We start from the raw sequence: 21,126 nt of genomic DNA on the forward strand, positions 1-21,126 counted from the left end.
CAGTGACCCAGGAAGCGCCGGGATGGAGCGGGTGCGGCGCTGAGAAGATGCGGAGAAGACGCCCGGGAGCCCGCATCAGGTAATGTATTTTTCATCGGATCGGCCGCCGCTAGCGACGCGCACTTTACCCGCGGGCGATCGAGGGTAATTTCCCGCACGGCGCGATCGACGGACCGATCCGATTTCGGGAGGAAATCGGATCGGCGGCGGCGTTTACCGCGAACGATTGGCAGCAGATTCGATCCCAGGATCGAATCTGCTGTCGAAACGGCCGGGAATCGGGCCAGTGTATGGCCACCTTTATAGATATATTTTTAGTATGCTGATTGTCCAGTTGTCAAGTTTTCTGCCCCCCAGCCTGCTACCTATACGGATCCCCCCAGCCTGTTACCTACACTGAGCCCCCCAGCCTGCTACCTATACTGAGCCCCCCAGCCTGCTACCTATACTGAGCCCCCCAGCCTGCTACCTATACTGAGCCCCCCAGCCTGCTACCTATACTGAGCCCCCATAGCCTGCTACCTATACTGAGCTCCCCATACCCTGCTACCTATACTGAGCCCCCCATAGCCTGCAACCTATACTGATCCCCCCATAGCCTGCAACCTATAATGATCCCCCCATAGCCTGCTACCTATACTGGATCCCCCCATAGCCTGCTACCTATACTGAAGTCCCCCATAGCGTGCTACCTATACTGAAACCCCCCATAGCCTGCTACCTATACTGAAGACCCCCATAGCCTGCTACCTATACTGAAGACCCCATACCCTGCTGCCTATACTGAAGGCCCCTATACCCTGCTGCTTATACTGAAGCCCCCTATACCCTGCTGCCTATACTGAAGGCCCCTATACCCTGCTGCCTATACTGAAGGCCCCTATACCCTGCTGCCTATACTGAAGGCCCCTATACCCTGCTGCCTATACTGAAGGCCCCTATACCCTGCTGCCTATACTGAAGGCCACTATACCCTGCTGCCTATACTGAAGGCCACTATACCCTGCTGCCTATAATGAAGGCCACTATACCCTGCAACCTATACTGAATGCCCCTATACCTTGCAACCTATAGTGAAGGCCCCTATACCTTGTTAGCTATACTGAAGACACCTTTACCTAGCTACCTATACTGCGGGCACCTATGCCTGGGTACCTATACTGCGGGCAACTATACCACGGATCGCACAATTCTTATGTGCAGGATTCGTTAGATTCGGGATTCGAAAGGTTCGAGATATTCGAGAACCTTTTTAGATTCGGATCCGGATTCGGATTCGAAGAAATTGTGGATTCGTCCCATCCCTACTATTATGTCAATATGACCAAAATCTGAGGAATGCCACACATGATGAAGGTAGTTCTGAAAGCAAAAATACTAGCAAGACATCATAAAACAAACACTATGCCACATATAAAATCCAGAAACCATTAAAATGTCCAATGCATAAACCATTACTCAATATGTCAAATGCAGAAATGATTACCCCAATGTCAAATGTAGGTCAAGCTGGTGGGTTGGTTAAGTAGGTCAGGCTGGTGGCTAGTGGGGTGGGCTAGTGTGTTAGGTAGGTCAGGCTGGTGGCTAGTAGGGTAGGTAGGTACGTACGGCTGCTGGCTAGTGGTGTCGGTAGGTAGGTAGATCAGGCTGATGGCTCGTGGGGTGCGTGAGTAAGTAGGTCAGGCTGGTGGCTAGTGAGGAGGGTGGGTAAGTAGGTCAGGCTGGTGGCTAGTGGGATGGGTTGGTACGTAGGTCAGGCTGGTGGCTAGTGGGGTGGGTAAGTAGGTCAGGCTGGTGGCTAGTGGGGTGGGTAAGCTGGTGGCTGGGTAAGTAGATCAGGCTGGTGGCTTAGTGAGGTGGGTGAGAAAGTAGGTCAGGCTGGTGGCTAGTGGGGTGGATGGGTAAGTAGGTCAGGCTGGTGGCTAGTGGGGTGGGTGGGTGGGTAAGTAGGTCAAGGCTAGTGTCTAGTGGGGTGAGTAAGTCAGGCTGGCGGGTGGGTAAGTAGGTCAGGCTGGTGGCTAGTGAGGTGGGTGGAAAAGAAGGTCAGGCTGGTGGCTAGTGGGGTGGGTGGGTAAGTAGGCCGGGCTTGTGGCTAGTGGGGTGGGTGGGTGGCAAAGTAGGTCAAGCTGGTGGCTAGTGTGTGGCGTGGATAGCAAAGTTGGTCAGGCTGGTGGCTAGTGGGGTGGGTGGCTGGCAAAGTAGGTCAGGCTGATGGCTAGTGGGGTGGGTGAGTGGGTAAGAAGATCAGGCTGGTGGGGTGGGTGGGTAAGTAGGTAGGTTCCCCCTCCCTCTCAGATAGCATGGCAAAAGGTCGCTCCTCACATCATATGGTGTGAAATTCGATCCTGGGCTGCTTCCGAAGGTCTCCCTGTCAGACAGTGTGCAGACTGCGGTACTCATCCCTGCTGATTGCCTGGATTCCTCCATCCTCCTCTGCCAGCCAGCAGCACGCATGCCAAACACTGCGGGGTGGGTCCACAGTGAGGCAGTCTCCTATTGGTTGGGGTGTGGTGCGGACGCAAATTGATTGGTGGGGGACGCTGAGTCCTCCCGCTCAGTTAACCTATCGCTGCGAGACTGGGAGAGGGGCTTACTCCACTGTGAGCTTGAAAAGTGTCCCCGGTTCAAGGCTGCAATTTTCTGGAGGATCGCCGCTCAGAGAGTAAAATACTATGAAAAATGGTGCCACTGGGGTTTCAAAACAGGCGGACGGGGTTTTAAAACAGCAGAGCGGCCCGCCCACCGGATTAGTCCTGGGGAGGAAAACACGGTTCTATTTAGAATAACTTTTCAGCACTCTGCAATTGAAAAAGTGCCAAAAGGTAGGAGAAAAAGTACTATGAAAACATTTGCATGGTGATTTAAAGGGCATTTTATTGACAAGGTGTAAAAATATCACTCAGGAGAAAACTCAGTAGAAAAAGAGAATAATTAACTTTTCCTCATACATGATATTTTCACATCTTGTCATAAAATTTATTAGCAAGCAAGAAAATGCTTATAATTTTGACAGTACTTTTTCCCTAACGTTTTGGTAGTTTTTCAATTGTAAAATGCTGAAAAGTTATATTAAAGGAATCATCAGGGGAAAATGAAAAAATCAGCGTTACTTACCTGTGGCTTTCTCCAGCCCCTTGCAACCGACTGTCCCACACTGACAACTCCACTACACACCCTCACTCACACGCTCCGCCACCCCACCCTTGCCCACCCTCCTCACTAGCCACCAGCATGACCGCTCTGCACACTGTGTCATGCGGACAACGTGGCCATGATTGACAGCGGTGCTTCACGCAGGTGCAGTAAGTCGTCCTCTGCACCGTGCGGAGAGCCCGGGATGGCGGCGGAGAGCGGAGTGGTCTGCGTGGGACAGTCAGCTGCAAGAGGCTGGAGAAAGCCCCAGGTGAGTAACACTGATTTTTTTTAAATTTTTCCCTGATGATTCCTTTAAAGAAAATATGAAATGTATCTCCTGGGATAGGCAAACTTGGCTCTCCAGCTGTTAAGGAACTACAGGTCCCACAATGCATTGCAGCAGTCTGACGGCCACAGTCATGATTCATAAAGGCAAATGCATTGTGGGACTTGTAGTTCCTTAACAGCTGGAGAGCCAAGTTTGCCTACCACTGTCCTAGAAGAAAAGGAGACAAAGTTAATTGCATGTGTTTTCTCCTAAATGATATTTTCACACCTTGCTAATAAAATGCCCTTAAGCAATCAGCAAGCAAATAAACAAACAAAATAATTTTGTTAGAACTTTTTCACCTAAGTTTTAGCTCTTTTTCATTGCAAAGGGCTGAAAAAATTATTTTAAAAAGAAGTGGAAAAATTATCTCCCAGGAGAAAAAGTTAACTGAATATGGGCTCATGGGCCATATGCAATTCAAGGTGATATACTAGGTATTCACCTGAGCGATGCTCCTGTGTGCTGAGCAGCAATAGGACGCGAGGCATTTGTGCTGGGGAGCTTCCTTCAGCACCATGGCACTGCTGCCTCGCTCCCCCAGGAAATATGCGAGCACCCATCGCAAGAGCCAGCCTTTGCTCTTACCCGCCATTAGTCTCCTCCTGCCATTTGCCACTGCCCGTGGGAACTGCCTGAACCTTTGCCGCTGCTGTCCTCTTCATACTGGGAGCCCCAGCAGAAGCATCTTTGCATGTCCTGCTGGAGGCTCCCCATTTATCCACTAGGTCTTCAGTTTAAACCAATGAAAACACTCCTTCAGGAGGATTTTTCACTGGCTTAAACTGAAGACAAATGGGGAGCCCTAGTGGGAGCTTCAAAGATGCTTTGCCGGGGTTTCGTCAACACTATAACCAGAGAGCTGTAAGAAGAAGGAGTGGAGGAGGGGCGTGGGACCAATGGAGGTAGGTTTTTTTCTTAAATTAAATGGGTAAGGTGTGAGAACTGACTCCCTTTACCTATTTAAATCCCTGGCATCTAAAGTCTCCCTAGTAAAGGAGAGGCTCCCAGATGACAAAAGCAGCACGTGTACACCGGCGATAGGTCTTTTCACTTGCTCAGAGCAGGTGAAAAAATTCGGCAATTTTTTGGCGCAATAATTACAATTGAATCAAGGATTATATCGCCCAAGCGAGTTCATTACTGCTGGGGGGGGGGGGGGGGGGGGTGTGTTTGAAATTTAATTGCATTAGGCGATGCTCCTGTTGCCTAATTTAACAACTCTATATCGCTTACAGCTGACAAGTTTGGTAATTGCATAGGACCCCAGGTGTCTTGTGATGTAAGAATAAAACTTTTAAAGAGACACTGAATCGAAAAAAAAAATTATGATATAATGAATTGGTTGTGTAGTACGGATAATTACTAGAGGATTAGTAGTAAAGAAAATATTCTCATTTTTATTTTCAGTTATATAACATTGCATTTTTTTTTTATAACAGTGCATCATTCTCTAATCTTTGCAGTTTACACACTACTCAGCATTCTAAATGTTTTCACAGAGCAGTCTTGTGAATAATTGACCTGTCCTCTCGAGAGAAAAATAAAATACAGTGTCTGACAGTTGAGATAAGCTTCAGAAGACAGAGCTCTCTGCGGCTTTAAAAAGTCGTGGAGCTCAATGGCTTTTTTGCATAGATAACAACTAGCGTTTCTTAACTCTTCCTGTACTGGAAACAATATTAGACTCATGTCTCTGCTTCTAATGTTTTACTTCTTAGCTGTACTACACATACAAATCATTATATCATAATTTTTATTTCCCTTCAGTGTTTCTTTAAGCTAGAATAAAGAAGAAATGGTCCCGCAATGTCTCTTTCAGGAAGCTAAAAGTTTATTCAGGACATATCCTCAAAGCAGATAAAAAGTACAAGGCTGACATGTTTCTGGCTATTCGGCCCTTAACCACTTCCCGACCGCCTAACGCACAGCGGCGGCCGGGAAGTGTACCCTGCAAGGACCGGCTCACCCACAGAGGCGGCGGTCCTTGTAAGGGCATGGGCGGAGCGATCGCGTCATCCATGACGCGATCCTCCGCCGGCTCCTGACGCCGCTCACCCGCCGCAACATCCCGCCGGCTATACGGAAGCGCCGGCGGGATGTTAAACCGACGATCGCCGCATACAAAGTGTATAATACACTTTGTAATGTTTACAAAGTGTATTATACAGGCTGCCTCCTGCCCTGGTGGTCCCAGTGTCCAAGGGACCACCAGGGCAGGCTGCAGCCACCCTAGTCTGCCCCAAGCACACTGATTTCCCCCCCCCTGCCCCCTGATCGCCCACAGCACCCCTCAGACCCCCCCCCCTGCCCACCCCCACAGCCATGTTTACACCCAATCACCCCCCTAATCACCCATCAATCACTCCCTGTGACTATCTGTCAACGCTATTTTTTTTATCCCCCCCTGCCCCCTGCTCCCCCCCCCACCCCTCAGATTCTCCCCAGACCCCCCCCCCCCCAGACCCCCCACCCCCATGTACTGTATGCATCTACCCCCCCTGATCACCTGTCAATCACCTGTCAATCACCTGTCAATCACCCATCCATCACCCCCTGTCACTGCCACCCATCAATCAGCCCCTAACCTGCCCCTTGTGGGCAATCTGATCACCCACCCACACCAATAGAGCGCCCGCAGATCCGACATCAGATCACCACCCAAGCGCAGTGTTTACATCTATTCTCTCCTCTAAACACCCACTAATTACCCATCAATCACCCATCAATCACCCCCTATCACCACCTGTCACTGTTACCCATCAGATCAGACCCTAATCTGCCCCTTGCGGGCACCCAATCCCTTGCCTACACGCTCAGATTGCCCTCAGACCCCCCCTTATCAATTCGCCAGGGCATTATTTACATCTGTCCTTCCCTGTAATAACCCACTGATCACCCATCAATCACCCATCAATCACCCCCTGTCACTACCACCCATCAATCACCCCCTGTCACTGCCACCCATCAATCAGCCCCTAACCTGCCCCTTGCGGGCAATCTGATCACCCACCCACACCAATAGATCGCCCGCAGATCCGACATCAGATCACCACCTAAGCGCAGTGTTTACATCTATTCTCTCCTCTAAACACCCACTAATTACCCATCAATCACCCATCAATCACCCCCTATCACCACCTGTCACTGTTACCCATCAGATCAGACCCTAATCTGCCCCTTGTGGGCACCCAATCACCCGCCTACACGCTCAGATTGCCCTCAGACCCCCCCTTATCTATTCGCCAGGGCATTATTTACATCTGTCCTTCCCTGTAATAACCCACTGATCACCTGTCAATCACCCATCAATCACCCCCTGTCACTGCCACCCATCAATCAGCCCCTAACCTGCCCCTTTCAGGCAATCTGATCACCCACCCACACCAATAGATCGCCCGCAGATCCGACATCAGATCACCTCCCAAGTGCAGTGTTTACATCTGTTCTCTCCTCCAAACACCCACTAATTACCCATCAATCACCCCCTGTCACTGCTACCCATCAGATTAGACCCCTATCTGCCCCTAGGGCACTCAATCACCCGCCCATACCCTCAGAATGCCCTCAGACCCCAGCCCTGATCACCTCGCCAGTGCATTGCTTGCATCTATTCCCCCCTCTAATCACACCTTGAGATACCCATCAATCACCTCCTGTCACCCCCTAGCACACCTACCCATCAGATCAGGCCCTAATTTGCCCCGTGTGGGCTCCTGATCACTCAGCCAAACCCTCAGATCCCCCTCAGACCCCCTTCCGATCACCTCCCCAGTGCATTCACTGCATCTATTTTCCCCTCATACCACCCCCTGAGACACCCATCAATCACCTCCTGTCACCCCCCTAGCACTCCTATCCATCAGATCAGGCCCAATACAACCTGTCATCTAAAAGGCCACCCTGCTTATGACCAGTTCCACAAAATTCGCCCCCTCATAGACCACCTGTCATCAAAATTTTCAGATGCTTATACCCCTGAACAGTCATTTTGAGACATTTGGTTTCCGGACTACTCATGGTTTTGGGCCCGTAAAATGCCAGGGCGGTATAGGAACCCCACAAGTGACCCCATTTTAGAAAAAAAGACACCCCAAGGTATTCTGTTAGGTGTATGATGAGTTCATAGAAGATTTTATTTTTTGTCAAAAGTTAGCGGAAATTGATTTTTATTGGTTTTTTTCACAAAGTGTCATTTTTCACTAACTTGTGACAAAAAAATAAAATCTTCTATGAACTCACCATACTCCTAACGGAATACCTTGGGGTGTCTTCTTTCTAAAATGGGGTCATTTGCAGGGTTCCTATACTGCCCTGGCATTTTAGGGGCCCTAAACCGTGAGGAGTAGTCTGGAAATCAAATTCCGCAAAATGACCTGTGAAATCCTAAAGGTACTCATTGGACTTTGGGCCCCTTAGCACAGTTAGAGTGCAAAAAAGTGCCACACATGTGGTATCGCCGTACTCGGGAGAAGTAGTACAATGTGTTTTGGGGTGTATTTTTACACATACCCATACTGGGTGGGAGAAATCTCTCTGTAAATGGACAATTGTGTGTAAAAAAAATCAAAAAATTGTAATTTACAGAGATATTTCTCCCACCCAGCATGGGTATGTGTAAAAATACACCTCAAAACACATTGTACTACTTCTCCTGAGTACGGCAATACCACATGTGTGGCACTTTTGCAGCCTAACTGCACTAAGGGGTCCAAAGTCCAATGAGCACCTTTAGGCTTTACAGGGGTGCTTACAATTAGGCACCCCCCAAAATGCCAGGACAGTAAACACACCCCACAAATGACCCCATTTTGGAAAGTAGACACTTCAAGGTATTCAGAGAGGGGCATGGTGAGTCCGTGGCAGATTTTATTTATTTTTTTGTCGCAAGTTAGAAGAAATGGAAACTTTTTTTTTTTTTTTTGTCACAAAGTGTCATTTTCCGCTTACTTGTGACAAAAAAATAATATCTTCTATGAACTCACTATGCCTCTCAGTGAATACTTTGGGATGTCTTCTTTCCAAAATGGGGTCATTTGGGGGGTATTTATACTATCCTGGAATTCTAGCCCCTCATGAAACATGACAGGGGGTCAGAAAAGTCATAGATGCTTGAAAATGGGAAAATTCACTTTTTGCACCATAGTTTGTAAACGCTATAACTTTTACCCAAACCAATAAATATACACTGAATGGGTTTTTTTTTTAATCAAAAACATGTTTGTCCACATTTTTCGCGCTGCATGTATACAGAAATTTTACTTTATTTGAAAAATGTCAGCACAGAAAGTTAAAAAAATCATTTTTTTGCCAAAATTCATGTCTTTTTTGATGAATATAATAAAAAGTAAAAATCGCAGCAGCCATCAAATAGCACCAAAAGAAAGCTTTATTAGTGACAAGAAAAGGAGCCAAAATTCATTTAGGTGGTAGGTTGTATGAGCGAGCAATAAACCATGAAAGCTGCAGTGGTCTGAATGGAAAAAAAGTGGCCGGTCCTTAAGGGGGGTAAAGCCCACGGTCCTCAAGTGGTTAATCACAGAATGTGTAAATAAGTGGCTGGTAAAGGAGATAATGGCATAGTGCAGGGGGCACATAACAGCTTAAAGAGACTGAAATGAAAAAAAAAGGGATCACCGCTCCATTGCACCATGGGAGACAGTGCTGGACCCTAGGCAGCCAGGCCTAATGAAGTAAACCAGAAAAAAGGAGAAATGGACCGCAACAATGGCCTCAATTCACTAAGCGTATCTCCTATCTTGAATAATGTTTCTAGAGTTATCACCATGGTGATAAGGCATGTAGTATTCAGGAAACATTTTACCTCAGGCAAACCTATAGCTAACTCTTCAATCCTTAAAATAACTCTAGAAATTCTAAAGTTAAAGACAGGGGCCCATATGCAATTAATTTTTTCTCCTAAGGTTTCTTCTAGGTGATCATTTTAAAGTTGTCAATAAAATGCCAATTAACCCACCAGAACGCAAGACAATACTTAAAGTACTGAAAAGTAGGTGAAAATGTACTATCAAAATTATTTTTTCAGTTAAAAAGTGCTGGAAAGTTATTTTAAATAGAAGATGAAACATAATCTCCTAGGAGAGAACCCAGGAGAAAAAGTTAATTGCATATGGCCCTGGCTGTTAATTAACTGCACGTGAAAGTAACTACATAGGAGGTAACTTAAGGAATGAAGAGATAAGATAACCCTTTCTCTGTGTGGTGGTAAATTTTCTCTTGCCTTATTACCTCCAGCATGATCTTAGTGAATTGAGGCCAATGTCTCTTCCAGGAAGCTCAAAGTTTATTCAGGACATACCCTCAAAGCAGATAAAAAGTACAAGGCTGACATGTTTCGGGCTATTCAGCCCTTAATCATAGCTATGATAGTTTTGTCAATCCAGCCAATTCTGACATCATATGCAATCACTGAATAGGGACGCAGTACTCACTTCAGCCTTTAAAAAGGTCTTATAGTATGAACAATGTGTCAGTATTCCAAAGCAAAACCAAATCATTAGTGGGAATATTCTGATTTGTATTTTACATTAGAGGCAAAAGCTTTCAGATGTAGCTCCTGGATAGAACTACACCTTTTCACTTGTGTAGGTTCTGTGAACACAGCCTAACATAGTAATTCACCTTGGATTTTTACAATTTCTTTCACACTACACAGACCTGAGAATGAGACAAAACTTTATTCAATTCACTTTTTCTCCTAACTTTTCTCTTAGGTAATATTTTCACACCTCATCAATAAAATGCCTTTTTTTACGTACGTTTTCGGCTACTTTTTGGGATTTCAAACAGGAGATAAAAAATTCTCTCCAAGGAGAAAATGTAGGTGAAAAAGTGAATTGGCTAGAGGCTTGTGCCAAAAAACATGCACCTGTAAATATAACCAACTGTGGTTCCAGCAAGGCCTGACTGAGGAGAATGAGTATCTCTCATAACAGCAAAAGTCTCTTTTTGTTAATTAACACTTTTGCCACAGTTAAATATTTTGTAAAGTAAGGAGAGATGAGGTGAAGCCAGCACTGCGATTAGGGTTGTTTATTGAAAAAAGTTAGTAAAAACACTTACAGTCAGCATAAGGTCAGATGCGGAGCGAGTAGAGTGGGCACCAGGTCTGTGTCCCCCTGCGTTAAATATTTTGGTCCTATATTGTGTTAAGTATGGTAGGTTGCAAATCTCTTCAAAGTTAGATCTATTTTAGTTTCATATTGTAACAGCACAGAACATGGAAAAGTTCAAGAAAGCGAACAATAATGCAGTGTCTAAAATGAAATACTGTTACCAGGCTGTGATATACAGACTTTTAACTTTTGTACTGTGGAATGTAAGTATAATCACAATTAAATGAATGAGGATTAAAAAAGAATTATGGTAGTTCCTTACAGACTCAGTAGTTCCAACAGCATTTTTTATCTGAAACATTATAAATGTGACAGATATTCATTTGCTGTGTTAGTGTAAACAAAACCAAACAAAGATTAATCAAAATCATATGCGAACCAATAAACATGTGTTGTGCATATTTATAATAAATAGTAGGCAATAGCCAGGAACTCTGCCATATACGTTGATATGTATTAGTTCATGCAGAAAACGCAGTTACAGAGCTCAGTCTTGCCAATATTAATAATACTTTACCCATCATCAAACAATCACTTCTATCATTTATGTTTTTACAACTTAAAATGTTTTTTAAAAAAAGTAAATTACAAGAAAAACATGAAATTTAGGTGTCATGGGAACCAGCTGCATTACGTCACTGACATCCTTACCTTGCAAATAGTAGAGAATTGTTGATCGTTCCCTGCCCCAATTACGAGGTAACCATCCTTTGCTTTAAATGACTGAAAAAGTGCATAAAATAAACATAAGGTCAGCTTTGAAAGAGCTTTCAAAACATATGAAGCCAGAAGAAACTGTTTACTTTGCAAGTTATATTTTAATAGTCACACAGAAAAAAAATGATCCATCTGGAAACACATTTTACAATGTTGAAATTGCTATATGTATTGCACAAAACAAAAATTATTAAAAGTTCAGTCAAGGTTTTCGCTTTCAGATGCCTTAAAGACTGTCCTAGGAGTCATTATAGTTTACACTGCATAGCCTACTTATATTAATAAAATGCAGCTACTGAAGCGTCTTAACTGGTTTATGAAGCAGCTCATTGAAATCTAGGCCATGTTTGGAACCTCTTAAATCTGTAAGGACATAAACTTCAATATCTCCGCTAATTGTGCTTCCGCCGCAATATGGCATTCGCTGTCCCTACACTCGGCTGTCCAATAACAGCTGAGCTCAGTGTTGAGGTCCGTAGTGAACCTGTGATCATAGTCAGCCAATCCCAATGAAAAAAAAGGCTTTGATCCTTAAAGGGCAAGAGTGGCAAGTTCTGGATTAGGATAATTTATATTTAGTACTTATGTTAAACCAGCAATCCCCCAATTCTTTATATTTATTTATACGATTTTTTATACTTATATTACACCAGCAATCTCCTGATTCTTTCAAAAAAATATGCCCCCATGCCTGCCGTGCAAGCAATCTCTCACATCTTCACCCTGAGCACAATAGTCAGTTGTAATATGCGTGTGCAGCATTGCGTCCAATGCGTATTACAACTGCTTATTAGTATATAAGAAAATAATACACATCTACTTATACTATGGTACTTACTAAGAAACACCTACTTACTACCTAACAGAATGTACCTTCTTCCGACCTAATGAAATGTATCTACTTGAACTACTAAATAAAATACTTCTACTTTGACTTCTTAATATTAAGCACCTACTTCTATAAGTGCATAATATTACCTAATAAGGTGCACCTACCTAATAATACTATTCTACCTGTGCTACATTATAAAATGCACCTACTTACATTAACTAATAATTCACACCTACTTACAGTACCTACTAAGACAGCTACAGTCCTTACACTAATAAAATGCATGGAGGAGATATAAATAAAGGAGGAAAACTTTGTTAGTAAAAACAAACACTTTTTTCAGAAGATTGCAGTTGTCAAACCATGATCATGTGGCCAGAGATCACACTGGTTAGCCTTCAAGACCCCTGTGGATGCCAGGGCTGCACTTACACTTAAAGAGAAACTCCAACCAAGAATTGAACTTTTTCCCAATCAGTAGCTGATACCCCATTTTACATGAGAAAGACAATGATTTTCACAAACAGACCATCAGGGGGCGCTGTGTGACTGATTTTGTGCTGAAACCCCTCCCACAAGAGGCTCTGAATACCGCGGTGCTGCTGGCAAACTGCCACAATGTAACAATGTTCAGAGACAGGAAATAGCTGTTATTAGCTGTCTAACAGACAGAGCAGCTAGAAACAGCTAAATAACCTGCCCACAGTAACAATGTCACCATGCAATAAATGTCAGAATGTGAATCTGGGAGAGGAAAGATTTTACAATGAGCAAACACTGACTAAATCATTTATACATAATTATGGTAAAAAATGAAGCACTTTTTTACTACATTATTTTCACTGGAGTTCCTCTTTAACATCATGGCTACAGAGATAAGGGTGCATAGAAAAGACACAGGATTGTAAAAAGTGTGGAGGATAGTAAAATAATGTTCTACATAGAGGATGTGCTTCAAGAACATTCATTTACATCACAGTGCTGGAAAGGAGTTAAAGGAAACAAACTGTAAAAAGAAAAACAAAATGGCCAGTTACTTACCTGGTGCTTCTTCCAGCCCACTGAAGTTTGTGCCTCGCCATCATTACGCACAGCCACATTTAGCCACTCTATTCAGCCACTATAGCCCTCCAAACGGTGCATTATTGGCCTGTGCTTCAGGCCTCCTCCATCATGCTCCTGTGAGCAAGAGCAATTGCACAGTAAGTAAAAATTACTACTGCACATTTACAGAACATTCCCAGCCATGTGAGTGCGTTCGAGGAGGCGCTTGTGCGCAGTGGCCGGCAACTTACAGAGGAGGACAGCAGAGGAACGGCACAGGGCAGAATGATGGTGAAGGACTAGAAGGACTTCAAGGGGATGGAAGAAGCCCCAGTTACTGTAACTGGCCATTTTGTTTTTTACTGTTGAGTATCCCTTTAACCCATTAGCAGCCATAAACAAGTTAACTTGTGTATGATCATTTGAGGAATGGCTATAATGGGCTAAAAGTAAAGCCGATCCAGATCAGGTAAATATCAAGATCCCTTTGTGCCACTCTGTAATAGGCTATGGGATGCACACTGGCAAGCTGGGGTGACACAAAATAATGTGGTGCAGCAGCGCACATACATTTTTTTAATAAATATGGCTGGCAAAAGGTTAAGAAGTAGGGATGGTAAATTAGTAGATAAATGATTATGCGAAGTCTACATGCAAATTTAAGCAGCCAGAAAATTGACCAATCAAATCTTGACAAAGTGGAATTTGTTTGGTCCATTTTCAATCTGCATTAATTTGCATACTGAATTTGCATAATCATGTATCAACTTGGCACGATTTGCAACTTGTTGACCTTCACAATTAAGAAGCACTGTCTGACTGATACAGCCCAAAAAGCACTTTGTGGTATTAACTTACCGTATATACTCGCATACAAGCCGAATTTTTGACCCCCAAAAAGTGGGTCAAAAGTTGGGGGTCGGCTTGTATGCGAGTCATGTGGTTCCTCTATCTAGGAAGCCGTAGATAGAGAGCGGTTCCCATAGTAACGGCGACACACATCGCCACTACAGGAAGCCGCGCTCTCTACTGCTTCCTGCCTTATCACAGACAGCAGCCGTGAAGAGCGCTGCTGTGAATTACCGTGCAGGAGAGGGGAATAGAAGAAGCGGCGCCGGCTAAGGTAAAAGCAGCGGCGGCCGCAGGGGGGAGGGGGGTGGGATGGGCTATGTTCACTACTTACCCATACTGGGGCGCTATACTGGGCACTATACTAACTATACTGGGGCACTTTACTAGCTATACTGGGGCACTTTACTAGCTATACTGGGGCACTTTACTAGCTATACTGGGGCACTACCTACCCATACTGGGCACTTTACTAGCTATACTGGGCACTATACTAGCTATACTGGGGCACTATACTAGCTATACTGGGGCACTATACTAGCTATACTGGGGCACTACCTACCTATACTGGGCACTATACTAGCTATACTAGGCACTATACTAGCTATACTGGGCACTATACTAGCTATACTGGGGCACTACCTACCCATACTGGGCACTATACTAGCTATACTGGGGCACTACCTACCCATACTGGGCACTATACTAGCTATACTGGGGCACTACCTACCCACACTGGGCACTATACTAGCCATACTGGGCACTATACTAGCTATACTGGGCACTATACTAGCTATACTGGGCACTATACTAGCTATACTGGGCACTATACTAGCTATACTGGGCACTACCTACCCATACTGGGCACTTTACTAGCTATACTGGGACACACTAGGGGAATAAGGCAGCCAGCATTTCCTACCCCCCGGGTTATATGGGGGTCAATCATTTTTCCTGTTTTTTTAGGTAAAAGTGGGGGGTCGGCTTATATGCGGGTCGGATTATATGCGAGTATATATGGTAAGTTCTCTACAGCTACTTATACTATCATAAGAAAATTCACACTTTGGGCTTGATTCACTAAGACAAATAGCACACCTTATCAAAGTTAGCACGCCTTATCAAAGTGCCTTATCAGAGTAGCATAGCGAGCGCTATGAACCCACAGGGGCTCAGGGCAGGGCGAGTGGAGCTCTCGTCATTGCCAATTAGCAGGCATAAGTTCTCTATGCTACTCTGATAAGGCGTGTTAACTTTGATAAGGCATGCTAACTTTGATAACACTATTTTTCTTAGTGAATCAAGCCCGTTATATGCTACTATAGTACACAAAGTTGCTTTACGTAAAAGATGTGCTTTAGGCCTCTTTCACAGTGGGACATTGCGTTTGATGCGACGTTAGGGCCCTTTTACACTTAATCAGTTGCTCTCAGTTAAAACGGAAAGAAAACTGATTTTCAAAGTAATGCCCATGTTTTCCTATGGCACCTTTAACACTTAACGCGTTTTAACTGAATTCTTCTTCCCAATGCACTGCTTTGGAAAAAATGCGTACCAACGCACACTAACTGATTAAGTGTAAACGGGGCCTTAAGGTTGCATAACGTGCCCCTAATGCAACGCATTGAAAGACTAGAACTCCGATGTTATAGTACATTATTTAGCCCTGCATTTGGTGCACCGTTTTCGTCGCACACTGATGGAGCGAAAACGGCGCATGCGTTACATTAAAAAAAAAAAAAAACACGCACGGGGCGTGTAAGGGTAATTCTGTGTTTTGGTGATCACTGGACCCTGAATTAAATTTCCCTCTGAGTTGTCGGAGTGAGAATAGCATTTTACACCACAGGGAATCTGAGCAGCAGCAGGGTGAGTCATCATTTTGCTCACCCTGCGCCCAGCTAACCGGAGGCGTACTTAAGGGGCCCATACACCTAACGATTTTCCCGCCGATATACAGCCGTTTCGATCACAGTGATCGAAACGGCTGTGAAATCGCCGTGCACACTGCTGACAGAACAATCGATTTCCGTCCGAAATCGATCGTTCCCGTCGATTCCCATTGACCCATCCGTGTTGAAGATTTTTCTCAGTCGGCGGCTCGGGAGTGCGTCGTTAGCGGCGTTCGAATGCCCGATGACCGACGCAATACAGCGGTAATACATTACCTGCTCCAGCTGGCGCAAGTCCCCTGGTCTTCTTCTCCGCTTCGGGCTCCAGACCGTTTCTTCTCCACTTCGGTCTCCAGAGCTACACAGAACTTCCTGTCCCGGCAGGAAGTTTAAACAGTAGAGCGCCCTCTACTGTTTAAACTTGCCCTGGACAGGAAGTTCAGTAGCCGGAACGGAGCCAGAGCGGAGAAGAAGACAGTGGGGACTCGCGCCGGCCGGAACAAGTAATGTATGCGGGGGGGCGGCAGCAGCGGCAGCTCCACAGATTGTGATTGGTTTCAGGCTGAAATCGATTTACAATCTGTTTGCAGTAAAGGTGGCCATACGATCCCTCTCTGATCAGATTCGATCAGAGAGGGATCTATCTGTTGGTCGAATCTGATGGCAAATCGACCAGTTAATTACCCCAGAGAGAAAATGTGTGCATCAACCAAGTGAACCTGACAAATCTGGCATTGCAAATTTGGCCTATTGGCTAATCACGAGACATTGCTCATGCAAATATGCATTTGCTTTCGCATGCCTAAATATGCAGGGTCAAAAACCAAAACCGCAAAGCAATCGCCCTGCGGGAATTAGTTCATGCTACATTAGCACTATCCAGGGGCGCCACGAGGAGGCTTCCCAATGCCCTCATACAACCGGGGGGCCACGGGGGTCCCAGGCTCTCTCACTGCCTGGAATCCACACAGCGGCACCCCAGAGGGGGAGGCTGGGGGGTGCAGGCGATCTCCCCAGCGTGGCCAGCGCCGGGAAGAGCAGCCCGCACACACCTCCCAAAATTAAAAACAGGCACTTGCCTTAACGTCCATTGCGTTCTGCTACATGCGCATGACCTGGGCGCGACACATAAGGGGAGGACAGGCGCAAAACAGCCTGCTCCAGGGCTCTCACCTCCTAAATCAAGCCATTCACCACTTGCCTCCAAAGGAAAGAAAATGCAATGCTAATTACACCAGAGAGAAAATGTGTGCATCAACCAAGTGAACCTGACAAATCTGGCGTTGCAAATTTGGCCTATTCTCTCTGTTGTAATTAGCATGGAAAATCGACCAGTGTATGGCCACCTTTATACATACACCCTGTGTTTCCTTTGCTGAAGGCTGGACTTGGGAGGTAAAGAGTTTTCCCTGAACTGTAGGTTAATGTAGGTAAAATAGCTATTTTCTAGTCACATCCAGACAGATATCCACTAAAGACATCAATGAACTGATATAAATAGTAAAGGGAAAAGTTTGTGTAAAGTTCTTAACATATGAGTGTGTATTTTAAGCAGATAGAAAGAAAGAAATGACAATTGCAAATGTAATTATTATTTGCATTACCTCATTCTTTAGATTAGTCTCATGGTTTCCATTAAGTTAACCACCTGGCCAAAGCAAAGAACTGTAATGCTTCTAATTTACTTAATAAATGAAAGGCTACCGCCAAACACTAAAAATATCAACATCCAGTAGCTTAATATTCAAAGTGCATAGAAGTGATTTTTTTCTCTTTAAAGGGATTCCGAGCACCTCTCATGGGTATGCCTTTAAGACTCCAACCAGTACTGCAAAGTACTTAAAGATGCATACCTTTAAGTAGCTTGCTTGCTCTCCTCTTTCATTTGGTGCCTGAATCGCCGTTCTACACCAAATAGTTTCCGTTCGATTTCAATTTAAAAAACGTGCCTGCCACCTCGGCTATGTTATAACTTCTAGGTCAACTCTGTCTTCTCCGTTAGAGAAGTGCATCACTGAATGAAGCAGGAAGAGGAAGTGACACGCATGGCCATTGCAAGAGGCTCCTCCAGAGGGGTCATAGCACAACTTTGTTGGAAGTCGTCTGGCTTAAAGGCATGCCCATGAGATGTGCTCGGAGTCCCTTTAACTAGTTTGTCTTCCGCGGGAAGTACTTCTGCGCCCCTACAGACTTCACTTCTCGTCCCAGGCGCATAGATACATATACCTCACGGCAATGGCCCGCCACGTGCACCCGTGCGCTTCCATGCACGTTCTCATTGTTGTCTGTTAGCACACTGATCAGTGAATGGGAACACAGTTCCCATTCACTGATTTAAGTGCCTGCTGTAAGGGTTGCATATGAATCATGCATTGCACATCCAGCATAACACTTTATGAGCAATGCATGAATGCTGCAACCAAATGGGAATGTCACAGTTCAGGAAATAGCTGAAATACTGAGGCATGGAATAAAATGCATAATGGGAGTTTATTTACAAAGGAAAGGACCATAAATAAAGAAATGTAACCAGCAATGTACATAAACCTCAAGCACAGCAATAGAAATAAATGCAACAATATCCAGGTATGAATACAAAATAATAATCATGCAGGCAAGTGTATTCAGAGGGCATGCACTTGCATCCGGAGTATACACAATTAGGTCTCCCTGCATAAGGAGTAATGCAGAGCAACCCAGTGTATATATACACAATAGTGTGCACACAGACCCCGGAACCTGGTAATATACACAATAGATATTTACTCAAGATAATTTGCAGGGCACAAGGAAAAGGCTAACGGGTAGTCATACAAGCAAGTCATAAACCAGGAGATCAAACCATACAATGTAGTCGTTTTGGCAAAGAATCATCTAGGAGTAAGCAATAGTTCATACACAGGAAGGCAACAGGAATACAGGGCAGCAAGGAACAGAATACAAGGGCCAATAACTCAGGCTAGGAGGGCCAGAACACTGGTACGATAAACCAGAGTTCAGGCTTGGTTTATATCCTTGTACAGAGATCAGGTGACCATTCAGATCTTCTCCCAACAGTCTGAAGCACAATACAAGTTCTGGAGGAGTGAGCCCTCTGCTGGCAGGCAGAGAAACAACATGATGCAAAGCAAAGTTCATGAGGACATCTGCTGGTGAAGAGAGGAAGTCCAAGCACCACATTCACAGGGATGTCACCAGCAGAAGCAGAGCATGACACCTGCTGTGATCAATGATCAAGGGCATCAATAAGGTGCTGGTGGTCATTGACACAGTAAAAGTAAACACACTTATATTAGTTCCTGTCTACTGTTCACCTACATACATAAAATGAAATAAAAATAAATACAATCCCCCATTAATTCACCTCTTACATCCACACTCTCCCATAGTTAGCAAAATAAAACGCTTGTATCTATAAAAAAATGACATTTAAAAAAATACATAGTTATCTTAGGGAACTTTTTAATACGTACGCCATGATGGTATATTTCTGTTCTTTTTTTGCATATAAGGGCTTTTTATTAGCGACGGATGCAAAACTGAAAAAATACATCTTTATTTCCAAATAAAATATTGTCGCCATACACTGTACTAGGGGCATATTTTAAATGTTGTAATAACCGAGACAAATTGGCAAATAAAATGGTAAGTTTTATCCACAGTAGCATGTTTTATTTTAAAACTATAATGGCTGAAAACTGAGAAATAATGATTCTCTTCCATTTTTTCTTATTATTCCCATTAAAATGCAGTTAGAATAAAATAATTCTTAGCAAAATGTACCACCCAAAGAAAGCCTAATTGGTTGCAGAAAAAAAAAACAAAAAACAACTATTTATTTTGTTGAGATAAAGTGGCGAATGAAAGGGAGGAGTGCTGAAATGTGAAAATTGCTCTGGTCCATAGGGGAAAAAACCCTTAGTGGTGAACTAGTTAAAATTAGGCTTCTGCAGCACAATATCCTGTTGCAACTGCTTTGTTGCTATAATTCCCACTGTTCAGACTACAAAAAAGAAGGCACAGTCTGAATCTGTGCTAACAAGTAAATCTTGACTAAAAATGTGTATGTGTGTGTTATTGTTTTTATTTATTTATGTATTTATTTATTATTAATAATATATTGTTGCTGCTTATTAAAGCTTTGGTATTTTATTCATCCAGGTTGAGGTCAGTGAAGTAATTAATGTTATTAGTGTAGATATATTTATATAGGACACAGCCACATACTTGAGTATGTAAGTTGTGCAAAGTGAAATCTTGGAAAAGACACATACAAAGTAAAATAGGGTTCATGTGCGCAAAAGAAAATAAACATACTTCTTGCCTTGTAAGAGCGTGTCTGCTTCAGCAATATATGTCCCTTTGAGCAGTATTTTAGAAACCATCCATATGTAGTGGTAATTCTTCAGTTCTTGAGAACTTTGTTATGTGTGGGAAAAACAGGTCATTCCTAATGGTGTTGTAAATTTAAAAGACCAAAAAGGACTATGTCATATTTGCCAAACAAAGATGCCTCATGATAAATGTAGCAATTTCTGCTTACTACATAGTTTGTACTAAGGTCTTTGATGGCTATTTTAAGGTTTCATTTTAGAAACAGTGCTTCAGGAGGACCGCTGATAAAGCAGAAACATTTGAAACATTATTAGCAACACATTTATCATTTAAACCTAAAAGCCACAGTTATGACTTCATACTTATTCATGCACACATACAAAACATTTTACTATGATGTGCTTTCAAACCTCTCCAAAACATGTCTACCTTCAAGCCACAAAGACTTTATTTGTAGATATTTTATTATAATAAGCCTAACAGTTGCATCTTGCCTCAAACTTTTGTAAACTCGAAAAAAAAGAAAAAACTGAGACATCTCCTATATGTAGTGCAGTACAATCACCAGGATAAAATCTTAATCTTGCTAAATTTACATCTGAATTTAAGCAAATTTCAAGATTTTATTTGAAATTGCCCAAAATCTTCTGCTGAACTATTCTGTAATAATTCAAAAATTCTAGTTAAAAAATTCAAGCACATAAAGTTATAAAAAATATGTTACTTGCTGGATAGCAAAAGTCTCGAAAACCTTCTGCACTTCAAAGTCATCCATTTATAGCATTACACACTACAAGTGCATAAAAATAAAAAAAAAAACCAAAAGAAAACATAACATTAGTTAAATTGGTTTACTGA

At 43.6% G+C, this 21,126-nt stretch overlaps 1 protein-coding gene across 10 annotated transcripts in view; it reads right to left on the reverse strand.

Moving 5' to 3' along the window:
- SUGCT (succinyl-CoA:glutarate-CoA transferase) overlaps positions 1 to 21,126 on the reverse strand; it is a 1,486,943-nt gene that overhangs the window by 1,030,491 nt on the left and 435,326 nt on the right. For all 10 annotated transcript variants that reach the window (XM_068236374.1, XM_068236376.1, XM_068236375.1 and 7 more), the window contains exon 10: positions 11,251 to 11,322. In XM_068236374.1, the coding sequence (XP_068092475.1) occupies positions 11,251 to 11,322 (72 nt within the window). The remainder of the gene's footprint in view (positions 1 to 11,250; positions 11,323 to 21,126) is intronic.

The sequence above is a fragment of the Hyperolius riggenbachi genome, chromosome 5 (assembly GCF_040937935.1).
Source record: "Hyperolius riggenbachi isolate aHypRig1 chromosome 5, aHypRig1.pri, whole genome shotgun sequence".
Taxonomy (NCBI): domain Eukaryota; kingdom Metazoa; phylum Chordata; class Amphibia; order Anura; family Hyperoliidae; genus Hyperolius; species Hyperolius riggenbachi.